The 25,416-nt window shown below is 39.1% G+C and overlaps 1 protein-coding gene across 7 annotated transcripts in view; it reads right to left on the bottom strand.

Moving 5' to 3' along the window:
* enox2 (ecto-NOX disulfide-thiol exchanger 2) overlaps nt 1-25,416 on the bottom strand; it is a 149,243-nt gene that overhangs the window by 33,695 nt on the left and 90,132 nt on the right. For all 7 annotated transcript variants that reach the window (XM_053878319.1, XM_053878317.1, XM_053878314.1 and 4 more), the window contains 3 exons: nt 11,596-11,745; nt 4,711-4,917; nt 125-358 (listed from right to left, as the gene is read on the bottom strand). In XM_053878319.1, coding sequence (XP_053734294.1) covers nt 125-358; nt 4,711-4,917; nt 11,596-11,745 — 591 coding nt within the window. The remainder of the gene's footprint in view (nt 1-124; nt 359-4,710; nt 4,918-11,595; nt 11,746-25,416) is intronic.

Below are 25,416 nucleotides of genomic sequence, written 5' to 3' on the forward strand. Positions count from 1 at the left end.
AGGTTTTCACGTTTTTTTCAACTTTAAAAGCGTTTTCCTCACAATGCACTGTGCAAATTCTATCTTATTAAAACTAACACTGGAGTTACGTTAGACTGAGTAACAACAGCATCAGCACACAAACCTTTAATTTTGTCTCCCAGTTGGCTGCACTCATGGTCTGAGTAGTGGACGATTGGCGGAGGTGACGGGGGCCGAAAACGATCCTCCTCCATCTTGCGTCGGTGGCGCTCCTCTCTCGCCAACATGCGCTGGCGACACTCCCACTCGTAGAGGTCATCTCTGGCCTGAGCAAAATCCACATGGAGCCGACCGCTGTCCTTTTTGTCTGTGCTGGAGCCCAATCGGATACGATAACCTAGAGACACAAGGATTGAAAAATGGAAATGTGAAGTAGATGGGCTGGCTAATAACAAAAAGAAGAACGTTTGATGGGGAAGCAGATGGGACAGCGGGGGAGCCGCCAATTAGAACAAGGTAATCAGTCTGCTCAGACAGTTTGATGTCTTTTTCACAGTGTGCTTTGCAATTCTGCCACTGTTAAAATGTCCATATATTTTACACTTTCTTATTTACTAATTAACGCTCAGAGACAGCACGAAGCAGTTTTAGACAAAACACTAACAAGGGAAACACATGCTGCACAGCAAATACAAAAAATGGCAGTCAGGTAAACAATGTTGTTTTTTTAATCCATATATATATAGTTTTAGTTTGGACCGATTCTACTGAATTCCATTAACTGGGATGAACTGTATGTTCACAATGAGCCCTTAAACTAGATTTTTTTCAAAGAATGCCAAAAGGCAAACACTCAATTGAGAGGTAGCACAATTATGAGCATAAATTATATGTAAAGTAAAAAAAAAAAAGAAAAGTATGAGGGTTAAACTACAACAATTACAAAGAAAAATCCCTTTTCTGTAAACAATAGTTGAATGTTACACTTCCAGAAATGATACATGATCTTCGGGTGGGGGTGTTTATGTATTTATGTCAAGTATTATTTAGTCTTTAAAAATATACAAAGCAGTTTATGTGCAATAACAAGGTGCAGCCTTGTGTCAGTTAAAAAATGGAATTTGGGATTGTTTCAGTGAATGAGAGCCAGTGTCAGAGAACCAACATACAACAGTAATTTCACTGATGGTGTTAATTCAGCATCTACAACCTAACAGAAAAGGGTAGTGGAACGCGGTGACCGTGTTAGCATCAGCTACGTGGATTCAGCAACAAGTCCTTGGGATACATTTCACTGAAGTCCTTGTTTGATTCGTATTTGAAAATGAAAGAGACTGAACTGTAACACCTTCAAGATACACGCTCGAGCTCGGCTCACCTGCTGTTTACCAAGAAATTGATATGAGGTCACGTGATTCCCCCCGATGAAATGTTAAAAATCAGTAATATAGACATGGGGGATAGATATTCGTGACAAGAATAAATCGTGACATGAAAACAATCGACGTGCTCAATATTGGACTGAGGTGATTTACCGGACAAAAATACACTGTAGCTTATTTTCAGCTTTGACTTGAGGTCACATTGGTTCATGCAGATTGAAATCCAGTGACTTCTGAACTGGAGCTACATTTATTCATACCATTAAATACAAATTCAAGCAAAACATTTTCCTCTGAGTTTGTCAGAAACAAAACATTGGCCCTAAAAAACAAATCCGTCACCAACAAACATGAATATTAAACACTGACTGTCTGGAAAATGGAAGAATATTTCTGAAAAAGTCTGATCAACAAACTTATATTAAATCTTATAGACAAACAATTTAATCCAGAAAACAAAACTCCTCGTATGCAGATGAAAAACAAGCCGGAGGAAATTAACCCAATTGAACTCGGCTGGCAGATTTACAACCACGACTCCGCCGAAGCTCTTCACATAATGTTGCCGTTCCGGCCCCTGCCACATATACGCAGACACCACCATTTTATTTATTTTTTTATCGACTAAATGCTTTTATTTTAGAAGATATAGAGGCGCTGTCAGATTTTATCGACGGAAGCTAGTAGTTGTTTGTCATTACACAGGAGATTTAGTAAGGCCAATTACCCGTCCAGTGACACTGACAGATCCCAGTGCCCCTCATTACCCTCCTCTTTGCGCTCAGCCTCCCTCCTCTTGCTTGACTCAATTTAAAGCAAAGTCTCGACCCAAGTATTAAACGAAACCGTGCCTGTTCCCTTTATTAATTGCTAGTGATCGGCGACTGTAGTTGGGCGTGTGTTAGGTTTATGGCTCTTCGTGTGTGTTATGCTCAGTGTGGCGTACAGAAATACACAACCCACTCTACATCACCTGAGTTGGCAGCAGAGGTAGAGCCAAGAGGAAAAGCACTGGCCACGAGTCTTGGGCTTTCTACTTCAGTCCACCCTCTCTGCTTCAGGCTCAAATCGACCGCTACTTCAATATTTCATATGAAGAGATCTCAGTGGGCTGGGGCTTCTGTGTTTGACTATGAGCGAGTGTGTGTGTGTGTGTGTGTGTGTGTGTGTATATAGGGCTATTATTTATGGAAAACTACAAAGCTCTGTCATGTTGCTAATAGATGGACCTCAGTTGCACTACTCCTCTGAAGAGTAGGAGGAACTCACTGGTCGGACCTCTTGTTCAAGCAAATAGGCACAAATGCACACAAGCGGGCGGAAACACACGTTTCTAATGGAGGATGCTATCTATTTGAATTGTAGCATTTATTTCAACGCAGACTTACGTGTGATATATATGTCAAATTAAATCAATGACTTTTATTATTTTTGGATTGTCATAGCTTTGGCAATTACACTATATGGCTAAACAACAAATTAAATTCATCTTGACTATGGTTGACAAAATGCTTGATTTCAGTTCAAATACAAAGTAGCATTGTGCTAAAGGGTCCCCACTGTGGTGTTCCGAGAGACGGAGCGTCACTCGAACATATTCTGATGTGTGAAAGTAATAAGTTCATCCATTTCAGACATATCTGTCCTAAATGTTACATAAAAGTTATCAACAAGAGTGGCCCATAATTCTTTCCTCATGCAAATGTGTTTACTATAACATCCCAATATAACTATCAAGAACATTCTTTATATTAACCTTTATATTAAGCAGGTAATGAAAAGGTTCAAGGACCTGCTAAAATCACAACATTGCAAACATTAATGGCTACTTATTTCCTTTACGTTACATTTAAAAAAAGATACAAAATGGTAGACTAACGTACTTACTTATTAATAGAGGCTCCTTATTTTCCTTCATGTTACATTTAAAAAAAATACAAAATGGTAGACTAACTTACTTTCTTAATAATAGAGGCTCCTTATTTTCCTTCATGTTACATTTAAAAAAAGATACAAAATGGTAGACTAACTTACTTACTTAATAATAGAGGCTCCTTATTTTCCTTCATGTTACATTTAAAAAAGATACAAAATGGTAGACTAACTTACTTACTTATTAACTGAGAGTCCTAATAAGGAGCAAACTCATCCGTGAGCAGAACATTTATTTACCTCAGAAACCGTCGGAGCGGCTGTTGCTGATGTAAAGACAAGATTTTAGCAATCACATAAAACACCAACCTGTCCACACCATAAAGATCATACATTTCTGTCATCACACTAATTTGCTTGTTGAAATGCAGCAACTAACGCCTTGCCAAAATGGCAAGTGTGAATTTCGTTATATTATCAAACAGGTCCGTTTAAGCTGCTATAAATGCTTCAGTGATATTTGTGATCAGTTGACACCAGAACTCATTGGGCACCAAGCACCTCCCAGTTTTTATTTTTTATTTTTCTGCAGTTCTTGTCTGTCAAACAAAATTCAGCATTTTGAGTGAGATAACTTTAAATTTTTATTTGATATTAATGCAATGGTACTCTAATACTATTTCTTTTTACTATTACTGTTTCTTGAAATAGATTTTATTTTAAATCACTTTCAACAACGCCGCTCCTTTGCTACACTTGGATGTTTCAAATAGCCAGATGTATGGGTTAATTCTAATTCTGAACGGGCAGAGAAGATATGAAACGTCCTTCTTATTAAAGGAACAATATAAAGATGATTTTTAAATAGTCGTAATTGTTAATCACAGACCACTTAACTGTTCTATTGTTCAGCTACTGTGATGAAGGTGTAGTTATTTCAATGGCCCATGCCTCCTGCCAGAAAATGTTCAGATGTAACAGAGAGAAAGATCTTGTGCACAGTCGGCATTTCCTCCAGAAGCAGATAAAAGGTCCACAGAGCACGAACTTGCCATGAGTCCTTGTCCTATAATTCTCAGTTTCAGCTCATTAAGCTGCTTCAGTAAAATACATGTGATGGATGTGTGACAGTATTTGTCAAGTATTTAATCTGCTATTGCATCTAAAGGGGGACATGAAATTGAAAACTAATTTCACACACCTAAAAACCTCAGTAAGCATGTAAGAAAAATTGACTTTTATTTGACAAGTTAACAAGACTTTGAAGTGGTTTTAACTCAAGATTCAATAATTCCATTCAATGTTGAATATATAGGTGGGAGATATGATGCTTTCTATATTCAGATGTTGCATGCTGAGTGCTCTTGCACTTAAGTGCCAGAGACATGAACTGCATTTATCAGCACAGAGGGGGATAATTATAGTTGGAGCAAAGTGTCATCCTCGATTCTGTCACAGTTAGACCGAAAGGTTTTCCAGACAAAATTCTGCTTACCAGACAGGAAAAGAGCTTTGTCGACAGTGAACTCCTCCGCAAATCGAATATGACAAAAGTTTTTCTTGCTTTTGCGGATGGCGGTGATGTCGCCGCACTGCCCAAAGACTTCCATGATCAGCTGCTCATTGGCATTCTCTGGCAGGCCACCTACGAAAACCGTCTTACACCCTGGTGGCCGGTCTCTCGTGGCTGGAGGTGGCAGGTCTGCAGACAGAATGGAGGAGAAAATCAATGACCAACGACGAACACGTACTCAACTTGAGGATCAAATGAACTGGACAACCGAGTTGGAGACAAAGGATTTCTGCCTTTATGCTCTTCATTCTTTATGTCGCATTCAGTTTGAGAAAGTGTCATCAAGATGAAGCAAAGCATGTTTGTGGAAAATAAGAATCCAATCTCGAATTCATAAGAAATAATCAGATTAGAATAGATGTTTCCGCAGCAGTACACAAGACTAGGATACAGCTGATATCAAATGAAGTACGCTGTATCACCACAGCAGCCGTCTGGTTTTCATTTATTACATTAAACCCTCAACCAGTCAGTCTCTGTGAGCATCAGTGGTTCGCCAGAGATTCACCACCAGCGCAGAACTCATCCCAGCAGACACGCAGCAACTCCACACCCTGAGTAGCTGTTCTCCCCTCACAGACGCCGATAATCACATTCATCACGGGTGAGAGGCCTGATCTATCGGAGATTAGATCAGTCAACACGCATCCGTTTTGAATAAGTGATTCCTGCAATGCATAAACCATCCACATCAGAGGATTTGGATTATCAAAGCGGCCAAAAATGTCTCATAGTTCATGCATGAAATGGATTCATATCATTGCAAAAGCATGAGACTAAAGTATGAGAGATTTTTTTTTTTTTTTATAACTTTTAATTTATTTTTGAAGGACAAAAACTGTTTAAATTATAATCCACCATTAGAGTAGCAAAGAATAAGGACCTAAAATGTAATCAATCAGTTTCTATTTGGAATTTTAAAAGTTATGGATCAGGATGAATGGACAATACTTGTTGTTTTGCTGATGATAGCTGCATAAATACAGGTGGGTCACATGTCGCCCCTGGGGAGCACTTTGCCCACCACTGCTACAAAGTCACAAGTCAGAATAATAGCAGTCATAATATTCAACAGCAGTCTCTCTACACAGTGACAATCATCCCAACATTATGCAGCAGTTCTCAAATACATGAGAGATTTTACACTCGGGCTTATCTTCTGTGCAAAAGCCATATGATCATAGCTGTTAGGAACGAGGGAGTGAAAACCAGAAGCCCTGTTCTAACCGGCATTAATATGCGTCTTACATGATCCACCAACTGGTGGGCGGCTCTGCATATCCACTCATGTCTCAAGTGATCACTTGAGATCCATGTTAAGATAAAGCTTTTCCCACTGTGTTTGTATTTTTAATCTGCACATCGAGGGCCGGTTTTGTTAACACCCCTCCACTGTGGTCTGTGCTATGAATGTTAGATTGCGTGGTCTCTTTGGCACGAAGAGCGTTTGAGCTGGAGCTTCAGAAGAGGCTTGCTCAGACTGCTTCAGCCCTGTTTCCGGACAGACAACAACATGATGGTCAATGTTGACTGAACCTGCTGCAAGGCCAATTTAATCTACAGCAAAACCCGTGTGGTGACCTCCCGATGGTCAGTCGCACAGGGCATTATCATCCATCACTTTCACTTTCCATGCCTAAGGGGCACAAAAAGGTAGGAGACCTCATTCTCTTGTTATTTAAAGGATGAACTGAAAGTAAACATCTTGTGACTATATATATATATATATATATATATAATTTTTTTTTTAACATCAAAAAACGATTCTGGGATTTTTTTTTTAATACTGATTTTTCAATATTAACACACTGAAAAATCCTTCAGGTGTTTTCTTCTGCTGAGTGTGTGTCAGACTAAAAGAGTTTCACGTACACAGTCTTGTGAACTACAGCCAGACAGCAGTGCCATACTCCTGTCAATTATCTTGAGTGACTCATGTTTGCTAACAGGAGGATTTGCTCCATAATCAAGTGACAAATTCACACAGATGTTTCCGATTCTACAACCCGAATCAGGAATGTGTCTGAATCAGCCATGGAGTCTGACCCAAGATGATTTTCAAATTCATCAATGCCAGAAAAGTCATACACGACATTCAATTGAGCTCATCTTACCTCAGGATATTTGGATCAACATCGCCTTTCTTTTTTAACCACCATTATTTTGGACTAATGTTTCATCTTATATTGCGGGAAAAAAAAACAATATGCAGTGCACTAAGCGAACATCAACTTTAAGTTACAGTATACTGTATAAATAATCTAAGATACAGTCAAATGAGGGAAAATGAAGAGTTGAAATTTACATAAATAATAAAGTAGACTGCATGAAATATGCAGCTATTCAAAATTGTGGTACTGAAGTTAAAGAGGCGTTTGACGTTTTATGAGAGTAAACCAAAGACATGAGGACCAGCAAATTAGAAGCAATTATAATAAAGTAAAAAAGGACAGTATAAAGAAATATAAACACAATTTAGTAAGCTTGACAGATACACTTACTGTGAAAAAATAAATAAATACATAAATAAAATACACAAACTAAAAGATAAAGTAATTTGAATTCCGAAAACTGCAACCAAAGAATACAAGAGAGAGACATAATCATATAAATATAAAAAAACATATAGATATAAATAAAGTTATCCACTTGTATCCAAAATTTGTCCATTTGTCAACCACTACAAAACCTCTATGGATGTGAATATTTTGTCAAAATGTTTAACAGAATTTCTGCTTCCCTAACTGCTGCAAATCCTGAGATGACTCAACCTTAACTTTGGGATCATTTGTAAGAGATTTAAGTAAAAAAAAGGCAGTGCCTTCAAACCTTAAGACACATTTCTGCAAAGCAATGGAAGACAGACACCATCAAAGCCTGAAAGCAGATGATTCAACTTCTCCTACTTCAAAGGTATGAATGTATCAATGGTGTCTCTGGGACGCGACAACACTAAACTAATTGTGATGTGGAGACTATCATACAGTGCTTCAAACCTTGGCAAAGTTTTTGCATGCTTCACAAACAAGTCTGCATTTCAGAGAGCGGTCGGTGAAGGAGGATGAAGGTGGAGAAGGGTTCACATTGGAACGCTCGCAGCAGACTGAAAACATCTGATGCTACGGGTTGCTCACACAGCGGAGAAGAAGGTGAGAGCAGGAGATGCCAGGAAGCGGGGCGGGGGGTTGCCGTTGCTTAGATAAAGGTCAGTTAGAAAGGTTGTGCATATGGTGTCATGTAGTGTGTGGCTGGAGGCTAAGCAGCACCTCGGATGGACACCATATGCTTCACCTTACTGGAGGTAATGTATTGCTCAATTACACAGGAAGCTACATGCAGTTGTCTGTGGTTGACAGTCACACATATTAAATATCAACACTAGATATATCATGAGTGCACCTTGATCATTAAAAATATGATTTAAAAAATATCATAAAAATCCAGGTACTGTACTTAAAGGGTTAAAATGATTCCGTAAAAAAACCACTTGAGCCGTTTGCTGTGCTCAGAAAACATCACTTACAGGTAGCTGCTGTTACAGCAAGTCACTTTGTTTCTTCAAGTGTTCCCCTGGTTTGAGTCACAACTCACACAACCTCCAATCTTATATTTTGATCTTAAGATATGGCCATGTGTCCAAACAGTAAGTCCTCAATCTGGACCTTGGACTCTGATGGAAATCCCACGCCAAATTCAATCACTCTGTCAATTGTCTCTCTTCACTACAGGGCACAAATGCAACATCAAACTGATCCAAGTGAAAAAAAAACTACAATTGAAAGGTAGGTGGGTTTTGGTGACTTTTTCCATTCCAATGTGAAAAGGGGGATTAATTACCATCAGTTGGAGAGAAGGTGAAATTCTTATTCAGCAGCTCTCTCCAGCATCGGTCTGCACGTACATAAATTCACAATTGTATTCCACAGAGCCTTTTGCTCCAACTCCCAGGAGGTTATATATATATGGAATATAAATATAATCCGTTTTTCACTCCCTTCATTTTCCACGTACACTGTGGAATCCCCTTCCTGTCATGGACTCTTGCCACTGGGAAGTGACCTCGTCTGTGCCATTTCTGAAGCAGCACACACACCATCATAAATAGAATTAAAAAATGGATGCATGATAAATGTGTTCACACCATTGGAGAAAAATGCCTTTTATTTAAATCAGGCAGCCCCACTCTAAGAAGACTTGTGGTACAAACATTGACATTTTTTTTTTTTGCTAATAAACTAATAAAGTAAAACACCAGATAGACATTGTTTCATTCTAAATAATGTTGAAATGAACAATGTTGGTACGCACATATAGCTTGCATGAGAGTAATAAAAAAAGACAGAATACATAAAGGTACATTCAGATATTATTTATAAGTCATAAACATTACATTTACTCAGACGAGAGAGAGGGAAAAAAAGTTAACATGTGATTTAATACATTTCTGGTGTTTCAAAATATGTCTTTAAAGGTGATGAATGAACATACAACTCAAAAAGTGTTTTATTGGCAAATAGAATTAAACTCAAAACTATCGTACGTGATGACTGAGAGCAACACCTGTCATACAGAGCAACTTACCACATTAGACACCAATTGTTTAGTGAAGAGAGGTTAAACCCCCCGAAGCCTCACAGTGCTTTTCATATTTGCTCACCTTGAAGACAGGGATATTTCTCTGAAAAGATTCCCCAGACAGGAACTTTGGCACACTATTGGAACATTAAATGTGGGATCACACAGGCGACCCCCATTGTTTCCTCCATAATCTCTATAATTTGAGGTTACATGTATGATAAAAAAAAAAGTGGAAAGCACTTTAACCAAATGAGTAAAAATGAAGTATAACGGAAACTTCCTTCCTACTTACTTGGCAGAACAATGCAAAATTAGAGAAAGACAGGATAAAAAACCCATTATAGAAAACCATGGTGGATATGCGACCATAAAACAACTTTAAAAGCATCAGCTGGAAGCATACTTTCAAGTCTAGCAATGTGCACACATAAAACAAATGTAGAAGGACAAATGCATGATATGAAAAGCGTTGAGAAAATGTAGACCACTGAGTTTAAGTAATGCATCGGTAAGTCTGCAGCACCTTACATGAAAAGAAAATGATCATACTCAAAATTGATGAGTTCAAGAGCAAAAAGTCAGCAGCACGGCAAAAGAGCTTCCGGGCCAGTGGCTCACACCCCCCAAGTACAGGCATTTGGTATATTTATCTAGGGAATTATTTTGAGTTGTTGAGTTGTTTACAATGCACATTGTTTAACAGGCTCATTTATGTCGTGACTGAGGGGCTGTGGAAAAGTGGTCCACCAAGACAGCGTCTCAGTCAATCACAGACATAAAACAGTCACATGGAAACAGAGGTTAATCCGCCCAGTGAACGTGTTGCGTCTGGGGCACGATCTCAAGTTTACCAGGGTGCGTGAGTCTGTGTCTGAGGGGATCAGAGAGACAGACATCAGAAACATCAGACTCAAACTTACACCAAACTCAGTGATGGCTCTTCTTCAATATCCTTTTCAAAGTGGACTTCTGATGGGGAAGCTGGAGGTGACTTATCGTTTGCTACACGCAATTCTCCCTGGTGATCAGCACAGCAAAGCAATCGCGCTTTGCCATTCTCACATTCTCACTCCCAAGGCAACTATCTTCAAGTCAATTGAGCATGTTCCGCAGCATACCCTGATGCCATGGCGTGTCACGCGATAGAAAGATGGCGGTTGGAGTAAGGGTTAGTGATGGGATCGCACTCCTATCACTCGGTATAAAAAGCAGCTAAAATGGCCGTGCATTTCTGCAGCACTGTCACCCTGAGCAGAGAAGATGACAATTCAACATCTATTTCCAGGCATTGTTACCACAAAATGATGCCAGTCAACATGCAGTTCAACCACCCGAAAACAGGAATATGGAGTCCAAATGGGTTACAGGAGTCATCCAGATGTTGACTGACAGCTTGAGGATGATGTGGTGGAGGTGTGGATTTTCTATTTCTCCAGCCAATTTAGGATTAAAAAAAATAAAGTGGATCGACTGAACTTTTTGGAGACTTCCAACCTTGTATGTGTACAGTTACATAATCACTATTGGAACAAATATTTTCACTACTAGAATGATGGCTATTTTACGTGAGTCTAATTTCATAAAGCAGTACAGAAATGTAAAAAAAAAAACATACTTTGAACTAGACATAATAATTTCTGTCCATGTGGGACGATCTGCTGCACAGCTGACAGAAGAAAAAAATCATCTAGTTCAATTAAAACAGTGTTTCAGGACTGATCATCATGCTCAGACCAATACTTGCCTACAAAAACAAGCGTTCACTTAGAGCCACATTACTGTGCCTTGCCTTCTCCAAACAACACACCAGTGTCACTCTGTTGCACATTGAGCAGCAGCCCAGACCAGCCTTGAAAACCATTGTGGAGGCCTATGTCATGTTGAATAGACAATTCACTCATCTATGAAAACGACAAGTTCAAGTCTCGCTCGGGTACATTCACTCCGCTCCAAGTTTTTCATGGAGAACAAGCTTTAAGGGACTTCTACTGAGAAAGTCAGTCTCCTGAAGATTCTCCTCACCACACCACCCATGACAGCAGAAGAATCAGAGCGATGCTTCTCTACCTTTAAGATGATGAAAAACTTCCCCAGCACATGCTGAAGACAAAATACTATTTAGAGAAGAACATCAGTCCTGTTGAGCATGTTTAAATTATATTTCAGTTTTTCACCAGCCACCGTTCGAAGCAACGCTTTTGGAGAATTAGCATAATAATCTTGACTTACTGGGGTTCGGAGGGAAGAGGGTGCAGGTCTTGCAGTGGATGATCTCCTTAACAACAGGCACATCCAGGGGTGCAGGCACCATGCTGAGGCCAGGAATCATAGGGTTGATGGGAGTGATTCCGGCCATCATTCCGAGGTTAGGATCGTAATCTGGAAGAGCAAGAAAATAATAAATTATTATGAATAAATAACTTATCATTGATTATACATCCATAAGCACCACACACTCCAAGTGTGAATTCCCTTTAACCTGGATTCACAGATGTAATAATAATTCTAACAACAACAACAATAATAACTAATGTATTAAAAGCACTGCAGCACTGAATACTTCATTGAATACTAAATTCTTGTGTGAGGTGACCACCTGTGTTTTGAAGACTTTGAAAGACTCAGAGGACACAGAGGATTTACAAGTAATAAAGAGGGTTTTGTTGATCCATACTAGTCATGGGAGCCAGTTAAAAAGAACCCCTATTTAAAGTGATGCCAAGGACTAGAAGTCGCTCCAGGACTCCCTTCGCATGGAACCTGAGCAGCATCACATCACAGGAGTAGTTGGAATGGGGGAATAGTTGAAACAACTCTACTATCATGTTGATAAAAACGATGAATGAAGAGGTTGCGATAAAAGGATGCGAGGGCTTTAAATCACCCATTCTTTATATCTTCGGTTGAATACAAAATACAAACATACTGTAGGTGTCTTAAACCCCCATAACACAGCACAGTGCAATATTGATTCAGACTGAAGGCTGGTAAATAAATGTGCAGCTACTGACAAACACACGCACAGATTGCGAACACGCATAAACACCGGCACACAAGCCTCTACGTAGCTTTTTGAAATGGTAATGATGCTGCCCTCCGGAATAAGGCTCAGCGTCACCTGCAGAGGATTTGGAGTTGACAATTATGCCGAAGGGTGTGCAATGTTGATGCACCTGCACATTTGCTCAGAGATGCGTCCTACACTTAAACAAATCCTTCGCTGGAGATTATGCAATGGCTTTGCAGTGGATTGAACGGGAGGGGACAGCAAGTTGGCGTGGAAAAGCTTGCTTCCTTTTTATATATATATATATATATATATATATATATATATATATATATATATATATATATATATATATATATATATCTCAAGATGACCGTATTCATCACCCCTATTACCTTATTTAGAAAGTTGTGTCTTTCCATTGCCATGATATTCTGTTTTATTTTACTCATCTAGCTACATAAATGTAATCAATAATACATGATGAATCAATTCCCTGCTGTGCATCGAGAGTTTGCCTCGCCTGCCACCTACTGCGTCGCTTTAATCAGCATGACTGATGAGTAAATTTAATGTCCTAAAAAAGAAATAGTTCTTAGATTCTTCTTTTGAAGCTGACAACCAGTGAGTGTGAAACTTCTTCATTTCACACCAGAGCAGATACCAACCATTTTTATGATTCGTATTGACAGATTAAAGATCGGATGAAAACTGGAATGACATCTTGATGTGGTGAAATTATTGCAAAGGATTTGGGCAGCACAGTATGTGATCGGCTTGCAGCACATTCATCATCCTTTTCAATGGATTCATTTTATGCGAGAGGAATCGGGAAGTAAGTCTCTCACTGTCCTGACCACTGTAGGTAACTTTTAGCCCTCACAAAGTTTCCTGACCAGAGGAGCGATACATCTCTGGATACAGTCCTTGTTCTCATTGGAGACACCTCCAGTTAATAAAAGGGGCGTATACAGAAAGACATCGATAAAAAATTTGGAGACATCAGTTAACCTGTTTGTGAACAGTAGGAGGAAACCTGGAAAACACATGCGTACATATTTACTGAAGGACAAAGGGAAGGACAGGAAAGTCAGTCAACCTCATCACTGAGCAGAATACAACTTGGAATATCATGCAAAACAGCAGACATTTATACAAAAATGAAAACAAAAGTATTCTGGCTTCATCTGAAAGCAGAGACAAAACTGATGCATGACAATTACAGACAGAAGTGTGATGGATAGTAGGGCACATCATAAAAGACTCCAAATAGGTCCCATGAGCCAGAGGTGGTCTGACAAAACCATAAAGATATTTTAAAAAATAAGAAAAAGTACAGCGAGGCGGTGGATGAAAGATGAGAGGGGAGGAGGTGTAAATGGCAATTGCAAATGGGATTCCAAAATAATAGCAGCAAGAGGTTTTAATGAATAAAAGAAACGCAGAATGAACAGACTAAAAACTGTCTAGACAGCGGTTAACCATTTATTTAATTCACATTGGCGGTAATGGGATGAAAAGTGGATGACAGAGAAAACATCTGGCTGGATGATGTGTCCCACTGTTTTCCATCAATGGTGTGTGCTGGAGTGTGAATGAAGAGACATGACGAGTCCTGGAATACTTAATGAGTGTGAAAACAGGCCAAAAGGTTGATCAACAGATTTCAGATTTGAATGTTTGACAGATGTTGAAAGGACAAGGGCCTTTTCTTTTTCTGATTATAAGCTGAAAAATCATCAAGGATAGCAGATCATTCTGAGAAGAAAAAAAAACCCCATATGTTTAAAAGCTGCTATAAAGTTTCATGAGTCGCAGAATTCACATGTTATTGCTGGTCTGGAGAGAAATCTGGGACAGTTGGGTTGCCCACGCCGACACTGCCCTGTGCCTCAAGAACCATTAATGGCTGGATGAGTCAGTTTTTCTCTAACATTACCTCATGATGGTGGTGCTTTCGGCATTGGAGTTGGTTTGGCAACACATCCTGCAGACCCAGTGTTCTAAGAAATTCACATTAGAACCAGCACCTTTGGGCCACAGGACATCTTGCTGTTGTAAATGTTATGAGACCAGCGAAGAAGCAACTCGACTTCGCTCAATATTGTATTATATTATAACAGGCGAACACAACTTGTGCATTCTTTTAATAAAACTATACAACCCTAATATTCCCCAAACTAAACAAACACCATCTGCTCGTTGGAGCCTTCCAGCTGTCACAGATTTACTTTTGATTTTATTTCCAAGTTGCTCTGCTGTTCAAGTTTTTAATCTTGGCTTGAGTTTTTACTTTAAAGGTACAAACAAACCATTGTGATATACTTTTCAATGTCTAACAGGCAACAAGCTTATGTTATATTTCTGCTTACCTACATCTGCTAAAGCGAAAACATTTTTCTTTCTGTCTACTTTTCATTGAATAAAACAGCTCAAGGTATGTTCAGCCATCTATAGTATATGATGAACTTTCTGCTTTAATCTCGCTTATGAAAGTGCATGGCAGAAGCAAGCATAAACAGATTAATGTGCAAATCAATCTATGCATTTATGCAATCTTCTGAAGGATTCCCAAATGAGATGAGTCTGACTTACATCAATCCTGTTGTGTTTATGTATTTATTAGAGCAGAATGAAAACATGGAAGCAAATTTCATTTTGGTCCAATGCAGCGAAGCACTTTGTATGTTTGATTCTTTCCCCTGGTGCGGTGACAACATGTCATATTAAGTAAACATAGCAAAACACTAGTAGTTCTGTACGAACCGATTGTGATCAAATGCCCGATGCACTACAAGAAGAAGTGATTTGTATTGAGGAAAATGCCTCATAAAAGTACCCTGGTGTGTGTCAGCACTCCACAGAGAGATTTATAGAAAGCACAAGGAGCCGCTTGAAGAACAAGTACAAAAAGAAACCGGGGCTGGGTCCACCCACTCATGTCTGATCCTTTTACTCACGAGTGCGGACCCAAAGGCTTCTATCCCGAGTCTCTCTCATGTTGAAAAGATGAGATTCACAAATGTCTGGTCTTTCTATTCTTTTTCACACAGTATCATACATTTGTGATCACAACCACAAAGGACGGACTTCCTCAAGCTATGGTCCCAGGTCATTCCCACATTTATGATCCATTTATACACAACAATTTTGTCAGCCCAACAATGTTCCTCCAACTGAATATTTGAATTAAGACTGCAGTTGGAAAGAATATTTCTTTGCGTCATTGATTCCATGTTAATACTAACTTGTGTAGTACTTCAAGTGATGTGCTTAAAACAAAAAAAGTACACCTCTGCATATCTCCTGGAATCTGTTATCAACCTTTGAAAAAGACATAAATGTTTCACCATTCACAGGTCTGCTTGGGCCGGCATTTCCATCACTTCAACAGTTGCAAGCCATGGAAAGGAAAGAAGCTATTCCAGCGCTGGCTGCCACCGTTTATACGGTCACGGCGCCAAAGAAGAGGAAGATAGAAGCTGAGCAGAGAGAGGTAAAAAATGTAGCTAACCAGAAACAAGCCAAAACACGCAGGAGCATTAGGCAGCCTTGCTGAACTTATAGCATGGAATATAGGTAAGCATCAGGAAAGGCAAACAACCAAATGTATTGTGTGCATATATAAGCTCTGACAGCAGATAAGTGACTGCTATATTTTATTCATGGTGAAAAGCTGTACATACTGGACATCAAGGGCTGGTCTCTTGTGCAAACAACCTGATTCAGCCACAATGCGATGAGTTCCTCAAGCAGGTTTTTCTCTCTGAAGATCCTGATCCTAAAACAGGTGAAGAATATTCTCCAAGCTCTGTGACAAATTGCATCAGAGGTAGAATCATTTAGACCCATTCTCCTCTCTCTGTAACATAGTGCAATCCAATTTTTGTTAGACTGGGTACACGCCAATGAAAGGTGTGGTCCCAACGAGAAACCCTCAACAAGAACAATGACCTACTCCTTTAGTGGCGCAACTCCTGTGCTGTTTGAACTCCAGAAATGTCAGTATGTTTCTCAGATGGCTGAGATTCAGAATCATGAAAGCGCAGATCAATATCTTCAAATTTTGTGACGTCTCTCTGCTGAGAAACAGTCAGTCATAAAATATGGGGAAACCTAAGTTATTCCAAGTATTTAAACACATTTATGTCTAAAACATCTTTCTAATGTTTCCTGCCAAAACATTTCTTCCTCCGAACCACTTCTGAGCTTCATAAAAAAGTCATGCACTTAAATGCCCTGCCGCATATCCAATACATCTCCCAAAGATGGGAATAACTGCCAGAAAGTTTCATTCCTAACTGCTGTTTCCCTTCACTCTGGTGCAAGGAAGTCTTTCCGTCTCCTCTCTGTCCTATGAGACACTGCCAGAAACCTCTGGCGTCCTACCAATGCGGCTCCTTAACTGTCAGTGGAAAGGGACGCTGCATTCTGTCCAAGAATTGGAAAGCGCTCTCGGCACAGGAATGACTGTCAGCTCACACATTTCCTCGTGTTAATCCAGATGATCTTACGCGTGACAAAGTCTATGATTTAAATCTGGAGGCTGTGTCTGTCCACTGGAATTACTTCAGGGAACTGTTTCAGTGATAGTTTTAGGGGGATGGCACTTAAGATTAAGCATAGCCGAGCCACCATACGTACACACATATGTATGCACTTTTCGGGATACGAGAACACGATGGGGGGGAGGAGATGTGAGATGCAGCCTGTTCCAGTGGTGGTATTTATTCTCATGACAGTGTCCCTGAAGCTCAGTTATCTATTCCCCACTGCTCATTTTAACAAGAAGCAAAGCTCGATGAGTCAACAAAAAATGCAAATTGTGGTCTTCAACATTTCTCTACAGGAACAGCCCAATATTTATAACCTTTACGGCTGAATGCGACCTTTAATGAAATCAAAATTTTTTGCCATTTTGCCAGCTAAATAAAGGTTTCCACTGACCAGTTTGTTGTCCTCATATCAATACTGAAGGAAAAAAAACTATTTTTTATGGTGCTTACTTTTACACGGCATGACTAAAAATCAGCTGTGCAAAGTGTGAGTATTCATACACATGTATGGTGTAGAATTTCATTATTTACAAGACGGTTGTGAACAACAGATGTCAAACACATGCTTCGTCACACTAGATCACCTTGAAAGCTAGCAACAACTGTGTAAAACAAAGTGTAACCTGTGCAGCCATTAAAAAAGGTGGTAGCTCTAGGTATATTATTCTTCATGGGTGGCCCGGACAAAACCACCATTGATTCCACATCTGGTTACACTTAGATTCTTAAAGTGCTCAAGAGGAAGCTGTTGAAGGTGAACACTTCTCAAAGAGGATATCTTCTAGCTGAGACGCCAAAAACGTTGAAACCAGATGTAGGTTCCAGCTGTACATAAGCACACCTCTCACTCCACAGCATATGCATTTCCATATATCACAGTGTCAAGAAAGGGAATCTCATGGTTCCGAGAGCAGCAGACTAACATCCACTTTCTTCTTGCAAATAAAGACAAAGTCAAACCACTTTTGATTTTGTTGGGCCTTTTAAATATTAAGTGAAACCAAAGTCAATTCCTAAGTCAAATGGAATTAATTCACAGATATGGGTGATTTACAAATACAGAGATCATAGTGTACTGTACGAGTCTTTTTTAATCTAAAAATTGTATTTTTATTTTACATCAATGATACATTGGAAACAAAATGAGTCCAGAAAAAAAAAGACTAGATGAAAGACATAAAATGTATGGCTTTCAAATGCAAAAAAATAATCAATACCATTGGCAATAGTGCAATCTCTGTGTAATCTGCAATTTTAATGACTCCTACAAGAAAACAACTTTTGTTGAGGTTATGTACATTAGTTGACTCCATACTGCAAGGTCTGTTTATGTGTGGCAATCCTCTATAGAGGGCTCTCTGCAGCATAAACAAGGCAGAAAGTGTTAAACAACTTCAAAACATGACCAAAACCACAACATTCTGAAATGAATACGAATATCACTGACTATAAATATAGAGTACGAGTGTGCGAGTTTGTGTGCGATAGCTGTGCTGTTGTTGTTGGTCTTTGGTTGCTAGGGCTCTAGGAAGTGATCTAACCCTGTCCAGAAATGCACCAGTTGAAATTTAAACCTAACAATATAGCAGGCGACCGTGAAAGACAAGTGGTGTAAGAGTAAATGCTTCCTTCTTAGAGCTAAACAAATATACAGTCAGAACCTTTTTTCTGTTTTGGAATTCCATAAGCACCCCTGGATGTTAATTGAGAAAACAACTCGCAAGGGGGGCTGCAAGGGTCTATGTATGTTCACGTATGATCTATGTTCGAATTTCATCATGAGCAAAGAACACTTCTGGCCAAATAACACATCTGGATTTTCCTTTTTACATAAATTGACAAAGCTATTATTAGCCATCTGGCTGTTTATATTCTGCTCCAGTGGGCTTCTGAGGGCTTCAAAAACCTCCAGATTGATTGAATAGAAAGATTTATTGACTCAATACATCAACGAAATTAGATTCATGACTGAACTTGAACAGAAATATAACAATCCTGTTCAACCTATAGGACACATCTGCAGTTCAACTCAGTCATAACAGATTCCAGGTGCTTAAAGTGGTGCAATGAACCCAAACAAGGACCAGTCCAGGAGAAATAAAACTGTCATCTCCAGCAGACATGTACCAGGCTGCAGTGTGTTGAGAGATTTGTCCATAGGACACTGTTTATCCAGCTGTCGATTTGAATGAAAGCACTTCAAGAAGGGCAAATGCTCTGTTGTGTTAAACAACGAAATTCTGGCACTGTATAAGTTCAATGAGTTATGAAAGCAAACCTAAACAAATGGTCACTTAATAAATGAGCATGTGGAGGAGCAACAACTTCAGACTATGATCGGTCAAATGAGTGCAGTAGCACACACTCCTGAGAGAGGAAACATAGCTGTAGACAGCGTGACAGTGAATTCTATGCCGCTATGGAGAGGTGAAACAAAAGAAGACGAAGATGATGTTGTGCGATGATGGAGAACCAACAGCTAATCCACATGTATTACAAAGGATCAATATCATGTGACAGCAATGCACCATTTGTGATCTCACCGCGCTTGTGTGTGTGTGCGTCATGCAGCTGATAATAAACCAGAAAAGCTTATAAAACCACTGGATTTGAAAATATATACTGTATTTTTTAAGTTAAGCCCATTTGTTGAGGGGCTTTGAAAAGGAACCAATCTCATTTTAACAACATGTGCCTTCAAGAAAACAGCAGTGGTGAAATTTAACACAGTAATAAATACAGTTGCCTTAAAAACATCTGGTACATTTACAAAATTTCCATTTGCTCTTGCCATCATCTCGTCCTTTTTTAAACTTGAAAATGCAAAAATGTAAACCTCCATGTTGCAATGTGACTTCAGGACCCAAAGAATGCAAAATTGAATTTGGGGTCTGGGTTCTAGAAGTGGGGATGTTTTACTATATCATGATTCGAATCAATTCTGATTTTTGAGTCAACAATTTGATTTAAAATTGATTTTCAATTCGTTTTTTTTTTCTGATCTGCATCCATCTGCATTGCAACACAGAATGATAAATGAAGATGTAACCCATGTCACGTGACCCGGAGAACCGAGCAGCATCATTGGCTATCAGCCAAAGATGCAGGCAAATATGGATCAGCTGACCCTGATGGATTGACACCAGTGGCCGTTTAGAATGCAGCTGTAGCGTCCTCATCCCATTTCCATTGCATTCAGTCCTGTGTTGGTGAGTCGAGTCATTCAGGGTACTCAATGTTTTCACAGCGCTTTAAAGCTCAAAGCTCAAATTGTCCGTCACAAGACAAACATTATTTTGATAATCATTTTATTTGATTTTGGCGTTAATTTACAAGTTTGGAAATTTGTATATTAACTTGACTTTTCCAAAAGTATTTAATTTACTTTTGGTAGCGTAAAGTTTAGCCACTCATATGTTGGTCTGTGCCTTGCAAGGAGAAGACATAGTACATGGTTTTTGATGCACACTCAACAATAACAGTTCACCTTTTAACAATAAAGCAAATAAAATTAATAGTAACAACAAAGAACTATCTCCTGTCATCACACTGAGCGAGTTGGAACTGACAGCTGAGTCGGAAACTGTTAGCTTGGTGGTTGATGCTCGACAGTGACCTCGAGAAGTTTGTCAAAAACACCAATAAGTGAGCAAACTGTCTTTGGTACATTTAACCAGGTGGGTGGTGACTCAAGATGTGTGTCTTGATTTTCTCCTTCTGTTTGTTGAGTGCATGAAAACTTGATGCCAATTCCTTTTTCTGCGAGTTAAAGATTCTTCAGGCCCATTGTGTTCTTAGACTTTATTGGGACAGTTCAGTAGAAAGAAAAAATTAAGATCAAAACACTGTCAGAAAGTGAAGTCAAGCAAGACACTGTTAAGGCACCTTTATATGAAGTTTCACTTCAAAAGATTCACTGAGCACACTGCCTAAAATTGGATTGGGAAATGAGGATTTGGATGTTTATCCATTGTCTAAATCACTGCAAACAGAAGACATCACTCAGCAGCATTGAGATATCAAGAAACTTGAGTAGATAACACCAGTTATGAAGCAGATTAGAGGAGAGAAAATGAGAGAAAATCAGCAGCTGTTTTCCAATTTGTCCATGCGGGGAAGCACATCTGTCCTCTCTACCACACTCCTCCCTCTTAATCTCTTTCACTTCTCCCCCTCCAGTGTAGCTTCCTCAAACTGTGGCTGACACTTGATGTATCGCACCAGTTGAGGACCAAAGGTCCTGCACACCCACAGTAAATTCATATGGGCCACTTTAATTATTTTCCCACCATCAGAGAATTTTGCGAACAGAGTGGGTAGTTCATTTTCACATAAGTGGTTAGCAGACACTGACTCTCATCTGTCAAGGCGGTATCACTGAAAATAATCCTATTATAAGTTCAAATTGCTTAAAATATATTTCGTATAACAAAACAACAAATATCATAAAGATAAGAAACATTGTTAAACCAGCTTGAGGAACCATAAAAGCATTGTATAACAACCTTATATTGCATTAATATCGGGACTGAACAAAACTGATTTGACATGAAACTCAGTCAAAAGAATAGGGCCAAGACCTAACTAAAATTGAATATATATCGGAACATTACAATCATCTCAAAATATTGTTTACGTGAAAAGGAGGAGCTCAGTCAGCAGGAAAAGAGTCAATGAAAAGGAAAATAAAGCGCTCACAGACAGCAAAACCAATACGCTCATAAATTAAAGCGTGTCCAATATTTTTCATTGACTGCCTGAAGGGGAATTTTAACAGGGGATTTTTCAAATTGTGAGGTTTAAATTAGGTGAAATCAAACTGACACAGGAAAGGCAGAAGATACAAGAACCAAAAATGTTATCTTGTGCAACAAGACCAGACCACATTGATTGGTCTGTGTGTCGTACTTCCAAGAGTTCAAGTGAGACTTGAACTAGGCCTGAAAGATTTATTATCGTATCAATATCTAACTAAGAGAAACTAAACAATATCCTTCACGCTTGCCAAAGATCGCCACTAAAGCCAGCCAGATGTGGACGTGTAACTTTCAACTTTTGGTATCACAATGTTTTGACGCTTCACAAACCTATAGTCAAATGGCATTGTATCAAGATCCTGATATCTGGCATGCATATAGAAATATAAAATTTTATTCAGCCTTAATTTGAACTGAAATTAAACTCAGTGAAGAAAAGACAATAAAATACTGGCAGCTACTCGAAAGAAAATGAATTCCAGAAACATAAAATCGTAAATGTTCAATAGTCAACACAAATTATCCAATACAAAATTATATTTTTCATAGTGAGCTTATCTGATAATTGGTGCCGGTTTTCTGGAACCAAAATAAAAAATAAGCGACGCCTCAGGAGTGACAATGTGTCGACCAAAACAGAATGGTAATACAGATATAACAAAAACAAAACATATGCATTATTATATATTTTTTCATATTTGATTTGAGACAAAATGAGATGAGGTTGGCTGCAGAAAAATGGCGTCGTCTTAATGTGTTGGCAACATCACGTAGTGTGTTCTGTCAGTTTTATTTTGGGGTTAATGAACTATTCGACACAGTGGGTCAGACCAAGAGTGCTGAAAGATGCTTGTAGTTCATGACAGCTCACTTTCTTTTCGGGAGGAAAATGAATGTGAGGAGCAGTTGTCTGTATAGCACTGCGGAAAAACTGCACTTTGGCACAATGGAAAGTGTAACAGTGTAAATTCGCTGTTCCACCGAAACGACAACCCACAGTCCAAGCAGGCAACAATAGTGAGAACTGATTTTAAATGTCTAAAGTGAGTCATAAGTGTTACAAGGTACCAGGTTTGAATGGGCAGCTAGTGTGTTAAATTTAGCAATGCTGCTCTCACAATCTCACATTGGTCCTGGGAGACTCTTAAAATGATTTGCAGCATTGTGGCCAAGAACACAGGACAGTTTGACTGGTCAGGCGCCACTTTGACAAGGCCTTACCGGGGTCCACCCAAAAAGTTGAGTGGTACTGCTTCCTATTTAGAGGATGTGTTCTGAATTTTATTTACTTGTTCAGGGGTCCTTTCAGCGTTTAGACCATACGCCGCACACTGCAACAACTTGGATTGCGTAGCTGGTGTAGGAGGCTGTTGCGGGAGGGCGGAAGCTTCTTCTTAAGATGATATGATATTTCCTGTATGACCTCATGGTGGACTTACTTCTGTTGCCAGTGCTAAGACATTAGTGGCTGTGTTGAGTTTTGGTTGAGCAAATTTAGTCATAAAAGCTCCACAATGTCTACTCCAAACTATACCTATGACTACTAACAAATGATTAACTTACAAGAGGTTTTTCCCGTCTATTTCTACAATATCACAGGTTGACACTGAAGAGTGCTAAAGTATTTCTTTTCAGTGCATAGAAAGCCCCATCTGAATAGTCTCTGAATGTAATTCAACCATTGCAAATGTTATACTGTTCGGCTTTCTCTACGTGGACTGCTCTGCTTGTTCTATACTTGACTGTGCACTGAGGCTTTTATTAACCAAAAATTTAAATATGCTTGAGCTGTGTGCCTGAGTGTAATGCACTTGATATCTCTCAAGGGATATGCAGAGAGAGGGCTGCTGCACGCATGCACACATGCCACGCAAATTTTGAAAAAGGAAATAGCGTTTCACCTCAGAAATGGGGAATGATTTATAAGGAAAAGCCTCGGGGAAAGTATTCCTTCTTGGAAAAGACAGACGTCGTGACAAAATTCATCTTCAAAGACTAAGAAAGAATGGGTGCAGATACTGAATAGAGAAATTGAAAATGATTATTAATGTTTTGATCATGTGCTGGATGGGGCTCTAATTACACACGGAAATATCTATATGAAGTCCTTGGTACATTTTATCTTCTTTAGCTACACTATGCTTTCAGCACTCAATGAATGAGGCCGCCACTGCACTAGTAAGTTCATGTGCTATTAATAATGTGGCTCATGATTGCTAAAAGTGATATCCACAATTATACAGAGCAATATTTGTCAAAGTCAAAACTCTCACTCAACATTTATACAGGGTCCATTTTGGTCCTTTAACCTCCAATGCATTACATGTGCAAGACTGTTAGGCCAACCAAGTGGAGGAATGACTCCAAGCTTAGCAGAAACCAATGTACTTGCCGAGTAGATTCTTACCTCCAATAAAGACAGCATTTTTTTCCTTTTCTTTAATCAACCTGGTCAGCTCGGTGCATTTCCACTTGTAGCGCGAGTGCAACTTTTTTTAACCCCTTTTCCAAGATTTTTTTTAAATTTTTTTATGAGCTTACACATATTTTTTAAATTAATTTGCATCATTCCGATGACTGTAACCAAACCATTTCTGTACGTTAAATAATCCTATAACAAACAAACAAAAACAAAAATAAAATACAATTTAAGCCAAATGATTATTGTGTCCAACAATTAAACAATGAAGTGAACATCCATCCAACCAGTGCAAACAGAGGTTGGAAATTAAACATTATGTTTGTCTGTAGCGCGGTTAACTTATGGTGCACAGAGTCTTTTGTGGAAAGACAAGGATCCATCATTCTGCTACGAAGTCATGTGGCCAAGTTAGAGAACCATCAGGATTAAAAACAATTTGAAGCTGTACTTTATACCAGATGTTCACTCTGACTAAGAGTGTGTGATACGGGACCCTGTTGTATGTAAGGTATGCATGAAGTTTTCTCTGCAAGTGAGAGAGTCATGCATAAGCATAGAACTGTCACTGTTAAGGAACGTGACCAAGACGATAAACACAATGTTATTTGGGAGGATAGCCAACACTTTCCAAACCTTTACAATAAAACACCGTCACAGAATGCTAATATTGACATTGCACAACATTTATCTGGGGTGGTAGGACTTGTACCGATTCAAGCTGAAGTTAATACTACTGGATCGCTTTGAGAGTGACTCAAAACCCCCCAAAAACACTTTAAACTTAATAAACATTTCAAGCACCTCTTGAACGGTTTGGTATCAAACTCGGTGGAATTTGAATTACCAAGATAAGACAGACCTGCGAGGGGTTATGTTTATTCGAACAGTGCATGTCACAGATGAGTCTAAATCAAATGAGGGACATTTTGGGTGGAGAGAAGTCTTGATATTCTAAGGGGATTTTTTTTGGCAACTCTGGAATGCCAACATGAACCACATGAAGCAATTTCTCATGCAACTTACTATGGTGGAATACTCATCGTAAAATCTATAATTCACCAAACATTAGTTTGTATTTCAAGGCTGCAGGTTGGATCCAGCGATTTGAACACATCTAGGTCACGCCCCGTAAACAACAGTACATTTGTGTAAGAAGAAGGGAATGTAGTGAAAGGCATGGCAAACAGACCGCTTCAATAAAGAGATGGCTCAAGGGTATGGTCGTGTAAGTCCAGACACACAGCAGATGTGAAGTCTGTCTCAGTTATTTAAACTTAACAGGAACCAACCGACAGAACTTAAATCTGC

The sequence above is a fragment of the Synchiropus splendidus genome, chromosome 11 (assembly GCF_027744825.2).
Source record: "Synchiropus splendidus isolate RoL2022-P1 chromosome 11, RoL_Sspl_1.0, whole genome shotgun sequence".
Lineage (NCBI taxonomy): Eukaryota > Metazoa > Chordata > Actinopteri > Syngnathiformes > Callionymidae > Synchiropus > Synchiropus splendidus.